Raw genomic sequence first — 17,268 nt, forward strand, 5'->3', positions numbered from 1 at the left:
GACTCTGACGTTTCCTTTAAGACTCTGTACAGACATGTTGAACTTAGTCTGACCCAGTTGTTTGTGGCCTTGTAATTAGAAAGCCAGTTAAACGGTAGTTTCCCTGAGGGACCAGGTGCTTACTGTGAAAATGAAGTGTACTTTTTGCAAGAAGGCCCTTTGGGGAATTGCCATAGACCTCTAAACTGTAATAAAATAAAATTTTGCATTAAAATGAGAATAACTTTGTATTTTCAAATTTCTAACCTTTATAAATCAATAAATGAGAACCTAAGCTTACTGAAGGTGGAGTCAGAGCCTCACCAAATGGACAGCTCCCAGTGAACCATCCTCAGCTGCTCCGTAGGATAGCCAGGGCAGAAGTGATGTAGTCTGGGATAGGGACAGAGGGCTGCAGACAGACCCACCCTCACAGCTCCATGGCTGGGGAAATTAGGTCTTTCTCAGCCACTGGTTGGGAAGTAAATATCATACAAGTTTTAACACCTTCTTATCTATATGTCAGAAAATATGAGCTCTAAACAGGAGGAAATACGCTAGAAGAATTTCACAACCTTTCTATCATGCTGACGTCTGAGATGGTATGAATGAGGAGCATCGTTTTGTCTCAAGGGCTGCAGCTGTTTCATGGCTTCTTTGACTTCTGGTTATTTTTGTGCAGCAGCTCTCATTGATGGGGTCCATTCTTGGCCTGGCCTGGTCATTTTTCTTGAGTGATGTACAATTTTGTACAGAAGTATTATTTTTTTTAATGACTCAAGGGTTTTCTTTCTATTTGCCTATTTTTTGCCAGAGATAAACTTGGAAGGATTAGAACTTTTAGGTGAAATGTCAAACTAAAAATTTCCTTTTATGATGTATTCTACTCATTTTCCCCCTGGTTTTAGGAGCTGGAAATCCAAAGTGCAAAATTGCAATTGTTTTGGGAAGAACTAAAAATACCTCTGCAAGCAGGTAATAAAACAGTTATGATTGAGAGATCTATGTAGGAATAAGAGTCAGTCTTTCTCTCTATCCACTTAATTTACTTAAAATGTTCCATTTGGGCTCACAAATCATAGTAATATAAAATATATTATGAGATTAAATGTCACATATTTGTATTTCACAATTATTTTGCTAAAAGATATATTTAGGAAACATTTTAGGGAGTGCTGCCATACATTCTTCACTGTGGAATTTCCTGTATTAAAAAGTGTTGCTGAGGGCTGACCCCATGGCTTAGCGGTTAAGTGCGCACGCTCCGCTACTGGTGGCCTGGGTTCAGATCCTGGGCGCACACCAGCGCACTGCTTCCCCATGCTGAGGCCGCGTCCCACGTACAGCAACTAGACGGATGTGCAACTATGACATACAACTATCTACTGGGGCTTTGGGGAAAGAAAAGGAGGAGGATTGGCAATAGATGTTAGCTCAGGGCCCGTCTTCCTCCGCAAAAAGAGGAGGATTAGCATGGATGTAGCTCAGGGCTGATCTTCCTCACAAAAAAAAAAAAAAAGTGTTGCTGAATCCTCAGAGCTGTTTGGATCAGATTATAAGACATAAATTTTTCAGAACTATCTGTAAGTAATTAATTGATCAGATGTTTAGATCAAAGGCAACGGTCTTGAAATGTTTAATATTGTGTATCAGTTCCCAGTTACCACTCTTGAGCAATGAGAAGCTGCAGTCAAATAACTGTCGCTTATTTTCAAATCGTTGTTGTTGTTCCAAATCCATTGCATCGACTGTGTTTGATGTATGTCTTTTACATAGTTACCATTCCAGACAACATTGCTTACATGATAACAACAATGAAAAAATGACAACTGCGACTCCGCCTAACATCTGTTTTATTTTTCCGCTTAGCAAACTTTCGTAACATCCCTTTTTCTTTTGACCAGACACAAGCAACACAGCATGATTCTTGTTCCTCTCGACACACCTGGAGTAGAAATAATAAGGCCTTTGTCAGTTTTTGGCTATATGGGTAAGTACTCAATCAACATGTCCATGCATTAGCAAGCAGGGAGACTAGAATATGCAGTAACACTGAAGGGAATAGACATGAGATGTGTTCTTAGAAATCCTTTGGCCCTGACAACTGTCAGTATAAATGCCAGTGGAGTTCAGAATAGAGCAAGTAAAAAGAGAGGTGGTACAGCATTCTACCTCATTTTGTTTACTTTTGGGAAAGGGCAGATTGTGTTCAAGGAAAAGCAACTCTGCCAGCCATCTCTCTGTCATCCAGGAGAAAGATTAATGAAATAGACATAGAAAAATTAAATCTAGGTAATCCCCAATAAACTTCATTTTTGTCTTCTAGTTTAGCTTTCTTAATCAATCAACCTGCAAGAGCTGTTAATAAGCACTGAGTTTTGACTGATTTGAATGCAAAACTTTTCCTTCCTCTGTCCTTGGGTGGAATTTCTTAGAGGGAAGGATACTTTTGTTTCCTGCCAGCCGCCTCAAGCTCATGTCCATTGTTTCCTTGCTGTTCAGATCATTCACTCAGCAAGTATTTATTGAGTACTGAGCACTGTTCTGGGTGCTTAGAATACATTACTGAACACAGTAGACAAGATCTCTGCCCTCATGGAGCTTACATGCTGAGGGAAGGAGACAGGCAATAACTACAAACACGTAAATAAGTAAATTATGTAGCCTGTCAGCAGGTGATAAATGCTATGAAAAAGTTTATTGAACTTCAGGTTCTGTGGCGACCCTGGCTTTCTCTTTGTTGTTGAATATGGCTAATGAAAATGTTCAAGTAGCAGATATAAGACTTGCAGTTTTATAGAACCTTTGACATCATCACCTTTTGTAGGAAGCAACTGTAGAATGCACTTACAGGTTAAGTGTAGTTGGCAAGATGAGGATGAACAAGCTCACTGGAGCAATTGTGCATGGGAAATTGTTGGTTGCAGAGCAATAGCCTGAAAGACCCCCAAAATGTGCTTATAATATGGGTTGGCTGCAAATACTCTCCATTGTAGAGCCTATGTTTGACTTTTCAGTATGACAAATTCACCAGCACCTCTCCCACTCCCTATGCCCAAGGCCAAAAGAAACAGTGTGGAGAAGGTTGATTATTAATGTCTATTCTGACAGGAAAAGGGTGTGGAGTTAGCATGAGGTTATCTCCAGAACTTGGCGGGGAGGAGGGTGATGTAAAGACAAAAGTGTGAGTGTGTTCCCGGTCTCCGTCAAATGCCAGCATTTTCAAGAGGCAAACACATAGTGAACAAGCCTGGACTGGGAGTAAACATACCTTCAAGTCCAGTCTCTGCTTTGTCTCTAATGCTGAGCTTGCTCTGTCCCTACGAGCAGGCTCTTTGCATCTTTGGGCACTGATTTCCACAATGATAAAATAAGAAACTTGAATTACATTACTCACTTCGAAGTTTTGAACCATTGGAACCTTTCTTTTTCCAAGCAAAATTTTCTTTGGAAGCCCATCTATAAAAAATTTCAAAGAAGCAGCAATAATAAAATAGTCTAATTGGAGCTGTGGAGCTGTCTTCCCTGTTCATTGCTTTTACAACTTCAAAGAATGAGTTCGAAAACCTCTGATCAAATGGTTTCTACAATCTCTTCTAACCTGAGGAGTTGATGAGTTTTCTGGGCTACAGGATACTGGGGGTTCAGGGCTCAGGTCTACCTAGGAATGTCTGTGACATACGAGGAGGGTTTTAAATCCTGCTTTCTTTGAGTAATTATACTTAGCAGATTAATTATATGTGACTATTTTTTTGGCCAACTCATTTTGCTCTTTAAAATTTTATTTTCTATTTTATAGATAATTTTCATGGAGGACATTTTGAGATCCATTTTAATCAAGTGCGAGTTCCTGCCACCAATTTAATACTAGGTGAGATAAGTTTGGAAAAATTATTCTCTAGTATTGTGTATTAAAATATTTTCAGGTTGAAATTTGGAAAAGATATGAAGTCTACCTTGATTTAGATACTTTCCCCTCTTACTCCATTTATAAAGGAAAAATTTTTCATTTTGTAGATTATCTTACATGGAATAAGGTTTTATTTAAATGTTTGATTTGTTTTTGTATATCACATCAATTGAAAACATAGCTAAATACAAAAATTACACAATTCAGAACAATACACTTTTTTCCTAAAACATGATCTTCAGGCCTCTACTTGTTTTAAGAAAACCTCAGTACTTTCTGAATTCAAGCCTTGCATACACATTAGAGGCATAAATAATTTTGAACACTGTATGCCTGGAATGACTCCATCCTCCTGCTTGTTGTGATCCTACCCAACCTCAGAGAACATCTCAAATGGCACGTCTTTCAGGAGGGTTTCTGTGTTCCTCACGCCATCCGCTCAACACACTCCGGGTGCCTGCCAGGCCCTAAGGCTACAATCTCTCCCTCCTTTGCCTTTCTTTGTCCCTCTCCATATCCCTTATCCCTGGTGTTCTTGCCCCCTATTCTAGATTCTAAACTCCTAGGGTTGGGCCTGTGCCTTATCTACCTTTGTTGCCATTGCAGCACAAAATGTAGCTTATGCATAGTAGGTACTCAAGAGACAGTTATTATATTTGATCGAAATATTTGATGATGGTGGTTAAAAAAATGTAGAAATCACAAGTTTCACGAATGTATAATGAACCTTATTATAGAACTGACTTTTTTCATACCAAAAAGCCATCTTTATTGAGGGCAGCTCATCATTTTCTTAGGATTTGTGTAAATAACACAAATTTCTCCTTTCTTTATCACAGGTGAAGGTAGGGGATTTGAAATTGCCCAAGGCCGCCTTGGACCTGGCAGAATCCACCACTGTATGAGAACAGTAGGTTTGGCAGAATGCGCTTTGCAGATCATGTGTGAACGGGCAACACAAAGGGTGGCCTTTAAGAAGAAACTGTATTCACATGTAAGGATGATTACTTATTTGAATTTATTTTTGCCCAAAAAACTACACTAACCTTGAACCAAAACAGCATTACTTGGTCAGAGAGAGATTTCCTCTACATAAACAAGGTGATTCTTTCCCACAAAGTATATTAATATCTGTATTTAAATATAGTCTGATGAGAGAGATTTATCTTTGTGAAAGAGTCAGTAACTCCTAAAGTGCTTCAGCACCTCAGCACACAGAGTGTGGACAATTCCTCCAACTTTCTCAGACTCACTCTCTAGAGAACCGGGTACATTAGGACTCTCTGTGGACAAGACAGGGCTGTCGTAAGGAAGAGGGATTTGCCTTGTTCTTTGGCTTTCTGGAAGAAATTAGGACAGATAAGTATAGAGATATAGTAAAATAGCCCAAAACTCAGTGAAAGGAGAGAGATTTAAAAATGAAATGACCTGCTTCGGGAAGAAGTGCGTTCCCTGTCGAGAAAGACAAGTAGAAATGGGACCAACATTTGGTGGGATGTTCATGATTTTTTGAATTCTCACCTATAAATTATGTACTACTGAGTTGTTTACAAAGCACAATAAACAGTATAGTTACATGTGGGCAATATAATCAAAATTAGGGAATATTTATCAAGAAGGAAAAGAAGTTATTATTTCCTTGGAATAAGACTTCCTTGGGAAACTTTTTAAGAGAAGTGGGATATCCAAATCATTCCCCAAAAAGCCCTTCTAACTTTTAAGAAGGCAAGAAAAGTTATTATTAAATCTTTAGTATTTACGATTGCTAACATGTTAGTGTTAAGTCAAACTTGTGGTGATGAAATTGTGTTTGTGTTTGTTGGACATGTATATTTTAGTACATTGGTCCTCTTGTAAAGTATGTTTGTGACCATCTTATAAAATTTTGCACTGTATTTTTTACGTTAAATTAGGTAAATGTTGCATGTAGGTTATGTTGGCTTTTTGTGAAATATTATTCAGCACATCTATGATTTAGTTGTAACATTGTTCTTATGGAAAAATACAGCCTGATGTATGGCACACCTCTAGGAATAATTTGTGGGGAACCTCTTAAGTATACGGCAACGGCAAGGGTTTGGCTGTTGGAGGGGCCTTGTGGGAGGAGGTGAGAAGGTGTGACCCTTTGGGCCATGGATACAACTCCACACTGCTGCTGGACTAGGAGCTGAAGAGTTGCTCACAGCAGCAACTGTCACTTCCCACGCTTTTCTCTTTTCAAGATTGCTGTCCAAACCCTGGAGCAGGGTGAGGGGAGGACACGGAATCATTGACGGACAGGCATCTTGAACACACAATAAGCACTCTGCTCAAGTGTTGCTTTCATGAGAGATGTTTAATACTGTACTAGAGGGAAATTTCCCTCCTACTTTTTAGAATTAATGTATCAAGCAGAACAAGCCTGAGCTTTTCAAAATTATACCTTCCTTCGCTGGAAACTTCTTGCCTTTGGCACAAAGAAAATGATCTGGCAGAAGCAAGAGAGATGTGTGAGCATGTCATAAACAAAAATCTGGGCCAACTTTTTCAATTTTTTCAACTCGTTAAAGTAACATTCTATTTTCTGAATTTGGAGACTCCTTCCAGCTGCCTTCTAAATAATTCCAGGCGCTAAATCAAAACGTTCTGTATCAAAATTCTGTCTTAGTAAATAAATCTGGCAACCCCTTAGAGCACTCAGTTTCTACCCATTTAATGTTTTTCAGCAAATCTAGGGTCTGTGGAGAGCCAACTGAGAACGGTTTCCTTTATTCTAAAGCTAAGAAGTAAATGCATTTTGGGTCTGTTCATGACGTTATAATCACCCAGTTTTACAGCCATCAGAAAGATACTCACTGACCACTGGTGGCTTGTTTGAAGTTAATTCAGAACCTTGTTTCAACTTCTAGGGCAGAGGTGTCCAATAGAAATATATTGTGAGCCACAAATGTAGTTTAAAATTTTCTTGTAGCAACATTTTTAAAAAGTAAAAAGAAATAGATGAAATGGATTTAAATAGTATATTTTATTTAACTGAAGATAGCCAAAATGTTATCATTTCAATATGAAATCAATATAAAAATATTAATAAGGTATTTTACATTCTGTTTTTTAATACTGATTCTTCTAAATTTGGTGTGTATTTCACACTTATACTACATCTCAGTTCAGACTAGGTGTATTTCAAATGCTCAATAGCCACATGTGGTTACCGGCTATCCTATTGAACATCACTGGTAGGGAAACTGATCAAATATCCACTGGTGAAGAAATGTACTAGAGCAAACATGACCAAGCATAAAGGTGGCTGTGGAAGGTTAATGTGGGTCAAATCAGAGCACTGTAATTGTCTGCTGGTCAAACTTATCTTAACAAATATTATTCTCCATTGAAAACACCAGTTCTATGGTTAGAATTGGGAATGAAGAAAACCTATTACAGCCAACCAGAAGCATTTGTTATGTCTCCTGAGTTTCAGTGCTGAATTCTGAGTTTGGTTGCTTGTGGGATTTATGGTGAGGTTTTGTGTCCATATTCTTCCACTTACCTCCCCACTCCTCTTCCACGTTTTCACCAATGGGGAAAACTCAGAGCAAGTTCACTAAGCCAAATGAGAAGCAAGTACCAATTTTTTTAATTAAAATTTTTATTTTGAGATCATTGTAGATTCACATGCAGATGTAAGACATAATAGAGAGAGATCCCTTGTACCCTTAACCCAGATATTTCCCCCAATGGTAACATCTTGCCAAACTATAGTACAAGATCAGAGCCAAACTATAGTACAAGGTCAATTGTCATTGATACAACGAAGATACAGAACATTTCCCTCACCACAAGGATCCCTCGTGTTGTCCTTTTTTTTTTTTTTTTTTGTGAGGAAGATCAGCCCTGAGCTAACATCCATGCTAATCCTCCTCTTTTTGCTGAGGAAGACCGGCTCTGAGCTAACATCTATTGCCAATCCTCCTCCTTTTTTTTTTCCCCCCCAAAGTCCCAGTAGATAGTTGTACGTCATAATTGCACGTCCTTCTAGTTGCTATATGTGGGACACGGCCTCAGCATGGCCAGAGAAGCGGTGCCTTGGTGCGCGCCCGGGATCCGAACCCGGGCCACCAGTAGCGGAGCGCGCGCACTTAACCGCTAAGCCACGGGGCCGGCCCCCTCGTGTTGTCCTTTTATAGCCGCACCCACTTCACTCTCACCCCCACCTCCTCATTAGCCCCTGGTGACCTTTAATCTGTTCTTCATTTTTATAGTTTTGTCATTTCAAGAATGGAATCATACAGTATGGAAACTTTTGGGGTTGGTTTTTTTCAGTCAGCGTAATTCTCTGGTGATTCATCCGGGTTATGTGTATCAATAGTTGGTTCCTCTTTATGCTGAGTAGCTTCCTTGATTAACTATTCGCCTGTTGAGGGATATGGGTTGTTTCCAGTTTGGGGCTGTTACCAATGAAGCTACTATAAATATTTGTGTACAGGTTTTTGTGTGAACAGAAGTCTTTCCTTCCCTGGGATAAATGCCCAAGAATGCAGTTGCTGGGTCATATGGTAGTTGCACATTTGGTTTTTTTAAGAAACCACCAAAGTCTTTTCCAGAATGGCTCTGCTGTTTTCCTTTTTCACCAGTCATGTGTGAGTCATCCAGTTTCTCCATATCCCGCCAGCATATGATGGTGTCATTATTTTTTTGTTTTAGCCATCTGATAGGTTTATAGAGATATCTCATTGTGGTTTTAATTTACATTTTCCTAATGGCTAATCACGTCGAATGCCTTTTCATGTGCTTATTTGCCATCTGATGTCTTCTTCAGTTCATGTCTTATGCCCGTATTCTACCTGGATTGTCTGTTTTTTTACTGTTGAGTTTTGAGAGTTCTTTGTATATTCTAGATAATATCCTTTGCCAGATATGTGATTTGCAAATATTTTCTCCCACTCTGTAGCTTATCTTTTCATCCTCTTAACAAGGTCTGTCACTGAGCAAAACTGTTTCATTTTGATGAGCTCTAATTTGGCAGGTTTCCTTTTATGGATCGTGTTTTCAGTGTCAAGTCCAAGAATGCTTTGCCTAGCCCTAGATCCTGAAGATTTTCTCCTGTAATTTTTTTCTAAATGTTTTACATCTGAGTCTGCAATCTATTTTGAGTTAATTTTTATGTAAAGTATGAGAATTAGGTCAAGGGTTATTTCTTTGCCTATGGGTGATGTCCAAGTGCTCCAGCACTGTTTATTGAAAAGGCTGTGCTTCCTTAATTGAATTGTTTTCATGCCTTTCTCAAAAATCAGTCAGGCATGTTTGTGGGGGCCTGTTTCTGAGTTCTCTGTTCTGTCCTGTTGATCGTCTGTCCCTCTGCCAATGCCACACAGGCGTGATTACTATAGTTATATAATTGGTCTTGAAATCAGGATGACTGGTTCATCTCGCTTTAGTCTTCTCTTTCAAAATTGTTGCAGCTATTCTAGTTCCGTTGCTTTTCTATATAAATTTTAGAATAATCTTGTCTATATCTGCAAAAAAATCTTGCTGAGATTTTGATAGGAATTGTGTTAAACCTATATATCAGTTTGGGAAGAATTGACATCTTTAGTATGTTGTGTTTTCTAATGCATGAATACAGTATGTCTCTCCATTTATTTAGCTTTCCTTTGATTTCTTTTATTTTCCATGTGTAGCTTTCAGCATACAAGTCCTATACATGTTTTGTTATATTTACATCTAAGTATTTCAGTTTTTTGAGTGATTGTAAATGATATCATGCTTTTAGTTTGGTCCAGGTGTTCATTACTAGTATGTAGAAATATAATTAATTTTTATATGTTTATCTTGTATCCTGTGACCTTTCTGAACTCACTTATTGGTTCTAGGAGTTTTTTTGTAGATTGAGGTTTTACACAGATAATTATATCATCTGCAAATAAGGGACAGTTTTACGTCTTCAGGCCCACATGGCATCACTGGTAAATTCTACTAAATAATTAAAGACGAAATAACACCAATTCTCCTCAGTCTCTTCCAGAATATAGAACTGAGGAGGAAACACTTGCCAATTCATTTTATGAGACCAGAATTACCCTAATCCAAAACCAGACAAGAACAAACTACAGACCAATATAGATGCAAAAACCTATTAGGAAATAACATCCAGCGATACGTAAAAACAATAGTATACCACAACCAAGTAGGATTTATCCCAGGAATTCAAGGCTGATTCATATGCCAAAATCAGTCATTATGAAAATTAATCATTGTAATCTGCCACATTAACAGCCTAAAAAAGAAAAACTACATGATCATATCAGTTGATGCAGAAAAACACTTGACAGAATTCAGCATCAATTCATGATAAAAACTCTCAGCAAACTAGGAATAGAAAGGAATTTATTCAGCCTGATGCAGAGCATCTAAAAAATTCTACAGCTATCATCATACTTAATGATGAAAGACTAAATGCCTTTTCCCCAAGACTGGGAACAAAGCAACGATGTTTACTCTCACCACTCCTGTTTATCATCATAGAGGAAGTTCTAGCCAATGCAGTGAGACAAGAAAAAGAAACAAGGTGCATATAGTTGGGGAAAAAAGAAATAAAACTTCCTATTTTCAGACAACATAATTGTTAGAAAATCTTCAGGAATCTACCAAACAAAACAAAACAACCCTCCTAAGATTAATAATAAGAGCTTAGCAAAGTCGTAGGATACAAGGTCAACACACAAAATCAATCTTATATCTATATACTAGTGATGAACAATTGGAAACTAAAATTTTAAAAATACTGTTTACAATAGACTAAAAAAAGAAATAGGAACAAATCTAACAAACATGTACAATATCCACATGCTAAGAATTATAATAGTGATAAAAGAAATCAAAGGAAACCTAAATAAATATAGAGAAATACTGTGTTCATGCATTGAAGATTAACATAGTAAAGATGTCAACTGTCCACAAATTGATCTGTAGATTTAATGTAATTCCAATCAAAATCCCAGCAGGACAGTTTTGTAGATATAGGCAAGCTGATCCTACAATTTATGAGGAAATGCAAAGGAACTAAAATAACCAAAACTGTTTGAAAAAGAAGAATAAAGTTGGAGGAATCACACTATCTGATCTGAAGACCACTAAAAGCTGTGGCAATCAAGACAGTGTAGTATTAGCAAAGCAAAAGACATATAGGTCTTTGGAACAGAATAGAGAGTCCAGAAATAGACTCATAAAAATATGGGTCAACTGATTTTTTATATAGGTGCAAAGGCAGTTCAATGGGGAAAGGTTAGTTTTTATAGTAAATGGTGTTGGCACAATTAGACATTCATAAGCAAAAAAATGAACTTGACCTAAACTTCACACCTTACACAAAATTTAACTCCAAATGGAGCATAGATCTAAATGTAAAAGGTAAAAACTATAAAACTTTTAAAAGAAAAAACAGAAGGAAAATCTTCATGACATGAGATTAGGCAAAAATGTTCTTAGACATGACCCAAAAGCACTACTTGTAAAAGAAAAAATTGACAAATTGGACTCCATTAAAATTAAACATATTCGCTCTATGAAAGTCACTATTAAGAGAATGAAAAGAGCCAGCCCCAGTGGCCTACTGGTTAAGTTTGGCATGCTCCGCTTCAGTGGCCTGGGTTCGGTTCCCGGGCATGGACCTACACCACGTGGTCTGTCAGTGGCCATGCTATGGTGGCAGCTCATATAGAAAAAGAGAAAGAAAGATTGGCAGTGGATGTTAGCTTGGGGTGAATCTTCCTCAGCAAAAAAACAAAAAGAACGAGAAAAGCTATGGACTGGAAGAAAATATTTGCAAATTGCCTATCTGAAAAATGACTTGTATCCTTAATAAAGAACTCCCTAAACCCAACAGTAAGAAAACAACCCAGTTAAAAAAAATGGGCAAATGACTTGAACAGACACATCACTAAAGAGAATATATAGATGGCAAGTAAGTACATCAAGAGGTGATCAACATCATTAGCCATTAGGGAAAGGCAAATTCAAAATACCGTGAGAGGGCACCGATGCACCACTTCTCCGGCCATGCTGAGGCCGCGTCCCACATACAGCAACTAGAAGGATGCGCAGCTATGACATACAACTATCTACTGGGGCTTTGGGGGGAAAAATAAATAAATAAAATCTTTAAAAACAACAACAACAACAACAAAAACAAAATACCATGAGATACCTCTGAACACTGTTAAAATGGCTAAAATAAAAAAGTACTGACAATACCAAGTGCTGATGGTTTGGAGAGCGACTGGAACTCTCATACACTGCTGGTGGGAATTTGAAACGGTACAGTCGCTCTGGAAAACTGTTTGACAGCTTCTTATGAGCATTTACCACATGGCGTAATAATTCCACTCCTTTGCATCTGCTTTAAAAAATGAATAGGATGGGCCGGCCCCACGGCTTAGCGGTTAAGTGCTCACACCGCTACTGGCGGCCCGGGTTTGGATCCCGGGTGAGCACTGACGCACCGCTTCTCTGGCCATGCTGAGGCCGCGTCCCACATACAGCAACTAGAAGGATGTGCAACTATGACGTACAGCTGTCTACTAGGGTTTTGGGGAGAAAAAAGGAGGAGGATTGGCAATAGATGTTAGCTCAGGGCCAGTCTTCCTCAGCAAAAAGAGGAGGATTAGCATGGATGTTAGCTCAGGGCTGATCTTCCTCACAAAAAAAAAAAAAAAAAGAATAGGTATGTTCATACAGAAACCCATATACAAATGTTTACAGAAGCTCTGTTAATTATCACAAAAAACTATAAAAAACCCAAATGTCCTTCAACGGGTAAATGGATAAACAAACTGTGGTACATCCCTACAATGAAATAATGCTCAGTGATTAAAAGGAATGGACAGTTGATACATAGAACAATTTGGATGAAACTCAGAGGCATTTTGCTGAGTGAAAGAAGCCAGTCTCTAAGGAATACATGCTGTATGGTTCCATTTATATGACATTCTGGAAAAGGCAAAACTATAGTGATTGAGAAGCCATCAGTGGTTGCTAGAGGTTAGGAGTGGGGGAGGGTGTGACTAAACGGGCAGGATGAGGAAGTTTTAGGGGGGGATGGAACTGTTCTATATCTTGATTGTGGTTACACCAATCTATACATGTGTTAAAATTTGTAGAACTGTTCCCCAAAGAAAAAGGTAATTTTTACTAAATAAATAACACAACAAAGGACTATAGGACCATCCCCACACGGAAATTGTCCTGGGGGTTATCTAGACTGTCTATAAGCAGGTCTACCACCATACATTTATCCAAGTTTCAGTGAGACTGTGCGATTAGCATTCAAGAGGGTCAGTGAGGAGTGTTTTGGCAATAAGACAGTTCCTCAATTCAGCCATCTTGACTTTAGACATTGCTCAGAAAAATGATTTTTCTGAGCAAATAAAATTTCTAAAATCTGCCAATGTTAATTGCAGCATTCCATGGGTATGTGGTGGCTGCTGTATATCAAACAAATTAACTTTTCCTTTTAAAAATATACAGAGTAAGGCTTGGGAACAGTCCTTGGCCTAGAGAGTGTTTTCACCAAACTACGAGGCCGTGTTACATGTGGACATCAGACGCCAGCTTATGTCCTCCTCCTTTTTGCTGCCCTTTGCTCCCCTGCAGGAGGTGGTGGCTCACTGGATTGCGGAAAGCCGCATTGCCATCGAGGAGATCCGCTTGTTGACCCTGAAAGCCGCCCGCAGCATAGACACTCTGGGCAGCGCTGGAGCTAAGAAGGAGGTGAGGCCCCTTGGACGACCACCTGCCAAGCCGTCTCCAGTTCCTCCCACCCACTGGGCATTTCAAGTTTTATGGCGCCTTGATGGCACGCAGAATATTGGAAGCTTCCATGTGATTTTGGTTTAAAGATTGTAAATCTATGTTACTTGCTAGTTTTCCTTTCATGGGCTGCTTTAGGGAATGATTTTCAGGATGCAGAATATCTTTAGCATTCTTGAGATGCAGCAACAGGGAGTAGGGAAATTCTAGACTTTATGCAGACTTGGAATTGTACCCAGTATGTCACTTTCTGCTAGCCTTGTGACCTTGGGCAAAGTATCTAACCTTTCTGCCTGTGGCCTAGGGTTCTGGTGAAGAGTGATCAAGATGCTATAGAATGCATAGCACTACGTGCCGCATCGTAAATATTTCATAAGAGGCACCTCTTATCCCCTGCCTTCTTATGTTTCTGGCTTATATGGAATAAGAATATGATCGTTTAATTCTAAAAACCAATAAAATTGATAAGAAAAAAATGATTAGTGGTGATTAGTGAAGACTTTTCAGCTCTTTTGATGATCCCTAAGGTGATGAATATGATTATTCCTGAAATCCTTTTGGAAACAAGGCAAGTTATAAATAAATTAATAAAATGTGATTTGGAAGAGATATCTCTTTCCAGAAGGTCTGTATTGACTGAAATATGGCCATTAGCTGCATTCCAGCAGATCTCTTTGTTGGCTTTCATCAAAGATCCTGTTTCAGTGGTTAATCTGTGTGGGAAAGTTCCCTTGTTTCACTTCACAAAGAAAATACAGATTATATCAAATTCTGCCACATTGTGTATTGTCTAAGAAAGGAACATTCTTTTTATATCTTGCTTATTTAGATTGCAATGATTAAAGTGGCTGCCCCTCGGGCCGTCTGCAGAATCATTGACTGGGCCATCCAAGTGTGTGGAGGTGCAGGCGTTTCCCAGGATTACCCTCTGGCTAACATGTGAGTGAATGTCGTTTAATAGCCATCTACATTTGATAGGCTTGGTGTTAAAAATCTACAGATGCAGGGGCTGGCCCCATGGCGTAGCAGTTTGGATCCCAGGCTCACACCGAGGCACCGTTTGTCAAGCCATGCTATGGCAGCGTCCCATATAAAGTGGAGGAAGATGGGCACAGATGTTAGCCCAGGGCCAGTCTTCCTCAGCAAAAAGAGGAGGATTGGCATGGATGTTAGCTCAGGGCTGATCTTCCTCACCAAAAAAAAAAAAAAAAAAAATCTACAGATGCTTTGACACTAGTTGGTTAAGAAGAAAATAACTAACGCTAAAGTAAAACTGAAGGCTAAATGAAGTAACATGGGTACTTGAATAGAGAGCTCAGCACCAGTAAAGTGTTGCTCTTATGATTACAGTGATCGTTGCACTCGTTCATGTTAGCTTTTACACTGAGGGGACACACTGCAGTTCCTGAGCTACAGCGAAATAGCGTGAGGGCTCACCCTGAAACAGGAAGGGAGGAGGGAGCAGAGATGGCCAAAAGGAGGCTGGAGCCAGGCTTAGGTCTGTACTTAGGACGGTTTACCACCTCCACACGGAGGCTTCGGCCCCATCTGCAGCAGGGCATGCAATGACCATCCCCGGTGCAGATTCTGGTTGCCCATCACCACACGGTTACGGCGCCCCCTTCTCTATCACACTGGAGATAAGAATCTGGTGCCCCATCAATTTTTAACCTTAAGAGAGAACTAAATCTACAGCACTATATATCTATAGTATATAAGTATTATATGTTTATACTTCACTGCCTGTGGCTTACCTAAGATAGCTCTTAGTTCTAGCAACTTCTGCTAACCTATAGCAAACCAAGACTGAGATTGAGCCCACTGCCCTGTGCCATTTGAGATTCCACTTCCCAAGGTGAGAACTTGCAGATGGCATTTCAGAAATCCTTGGGCTTTCATTCCTTGATTTTCCCCGTGTTCTTTTTCTTATCACTGCCTCGGCGAGATATCAGAAATTAATAGTCATGGCTTAGAATCAGAGTGACTGACGTTAAAGTATCATGTTCCTCTCTGATAACTCCTGCCATCCCTGCTGTCTGTTTTTCCAGGTATGCCCTAACGCGAACTCTGCGCTTAGCAGATGGGCCCGATGAAGTCCACCTGTCTGCTGTTGCAGCCATGGAGCTGCGGGACCAAGCCCTGAGGGCCAAGCTGTAGGGAGGAGAGGCGTCCCGCCTTCAGACAGACGGCCTGGGGTCCGCTCTTGAATCGCATTCTGGTTTTGCAACAGCTTGAGCGCAGGATTAATTACTCACTTTCAGTAAAGATTTTGATCTTTTTTGATCATCTATTTTGATGAGTGGGTTTTATAATTTCAACTGTCACATAGGTGTAAGTTAAGTAAGAAATTCTGTAGCTGTTGTAATTCAGTCTAATTCCTGTGTTTTGCATTTATATTTTAAACACTCAACTTGTAAAGAGATAATGAACTAAATTGGAGAACTAAAGCATAGGTATAAAAATATTTTCATGTTTTGATTCTCAGGAATTGTTCTATTTAAATAAATATTCAAGGAATATTTAATCATTACTTCGTAAAAAATATAATGAGATCTCCTTTTTAACACTGGTTTTAAGGGTTGGTTTAACACTTTGTAGTAATGTTTGCTTTGGGGAGAGAGGCATGACTGACTGGATCATTTTAGAATTCACATCATCATAAGCTTCTTCATAATTCAATAGGAAGCATTTACACATAAAATCTAAATGCAGCTTAAAGTTTACTAGAAAACATGGCAGATATGAGAAAATAAAATTAAGAAAATTTTTAATTATTTATAATATGTTGATGAGAACAGTGGAGAGTTTAAGCTACAAGGAAGTTATTTAGTTTTGAGACGAGATTAAAGACAGTCTGCTTTGAATGCCGTCCTGTTAATAGCAACCTCCTTGTGGCTCTTTAAATCAGCACTGTCGGGGACAGCAGCCATTGGCCACAGGTGACTCTGCAGCACCTGAACTGTAGCTCGTGCAACTGGGGAACTGAATTTGTATTTTTTAAAATTTTAATTAATTTAAATATCGATTCTCAACTCAGTTACTGTAAAACTTTTCAGTATGCGTAGAATAACTTGGGTATGTGAATTGACTTTTTCAAATGTAAATTTTATGAAATCTAAATGCAGAGCAAGTGTTGTGAATGAAAATTTTGCATCTGAATTAAAAAATAAAGTATAAAATACACACAAATTTTGAAGAAATTTAATATGAGAAAATTAAAATATCTCAATACTTTTTAAGTATTTATTACATGTTGAAAGGATAAAATTTTGGATATATTGAATTAAAATATATTATTAAAATTAATTTCACCTGTTATTCATTCTTTAGTGTGAATGCCATTGGAATAGTAACTGGTAAATTTTTAAATTTTAAAATGAAATTTTTTTTTATTATTATGATTTGTTTTGGTGAGGAAGATGAGCCCTGAGCTAACATCTGTTGCCAATCCTTCTCTTTTTGCTGAGGAAGGTTGGCCCTGGGCTAACATCTGTGCCCATCTTCCTCTACTTTGTATGTGGGACGCCGCCACAGCATGGCTTGCCAAGCAGCGCATAGGTCCACGCCAGGGATCCAAACCTGTGAACCCCAGGCCG

The 17,268-nt window shown here is 38.8% G+C and overlaps 1 protein-coding gene across 1 annotated transcript in view; it reads left to right on the forward strand.

The window, feature by feature from the left end:
• The window catches only part of ACAD11 (acyl-CoA dehydrogenase family member 11), a 77,552-nt gene extending 60,534 nt beyond the window's left edge, over positions 1 to 17,018 (forward strand). Inside the window, exons 14-20 of the mRNA XM_058553038.1 lie at positions 888 to 954; positions 1,884 to 1,969; positions 3,779 to 3,850; positions 4,729 to 4,883; positions 13,517 to 13,633; positions 14,502 to 14,611; positions 15,721 to 17,018. Coding sequence (XP_058409021.1) covers positions 888 to 954; positions 1,884 to 1,969; positions 3,779 to 3,850; positions 4,729 to 4,883; positions 13,517 to 13,633; positions 14,502 to 14,611; positions 15,721 to 15,829 — 716 coding nt within the window. The 3' untranslated portion in view covers positions 15,830 to 17,018. The remainder of the gene's footprint in view (positions 1 to 887; positions 955 to 1,883; positions 1,970 to 3,778; positions 3,851 to 4,728; positions 4,884 to 13,516; positions 13,634 to 14,501; positions 14,612 to 15,720) is intronic.
• Positions 17,019 to 17,268: the final 250 nt, after the last annotated feature.

Source organism: Diceros bicornis, chromosome 2 (genome assembly GCF_020826845.1).
Source record: "Diceros bicornis minor isolate mBicDic1 chromosome 2, mDicBic1.mat.cur, whole genome shotgun sequence".
NCBI lineage: Eukaryota > Metazoa > Chordata > Mammalia > Perissodactyla > Rhinocerotidae > Diceros > Diceros bicornis.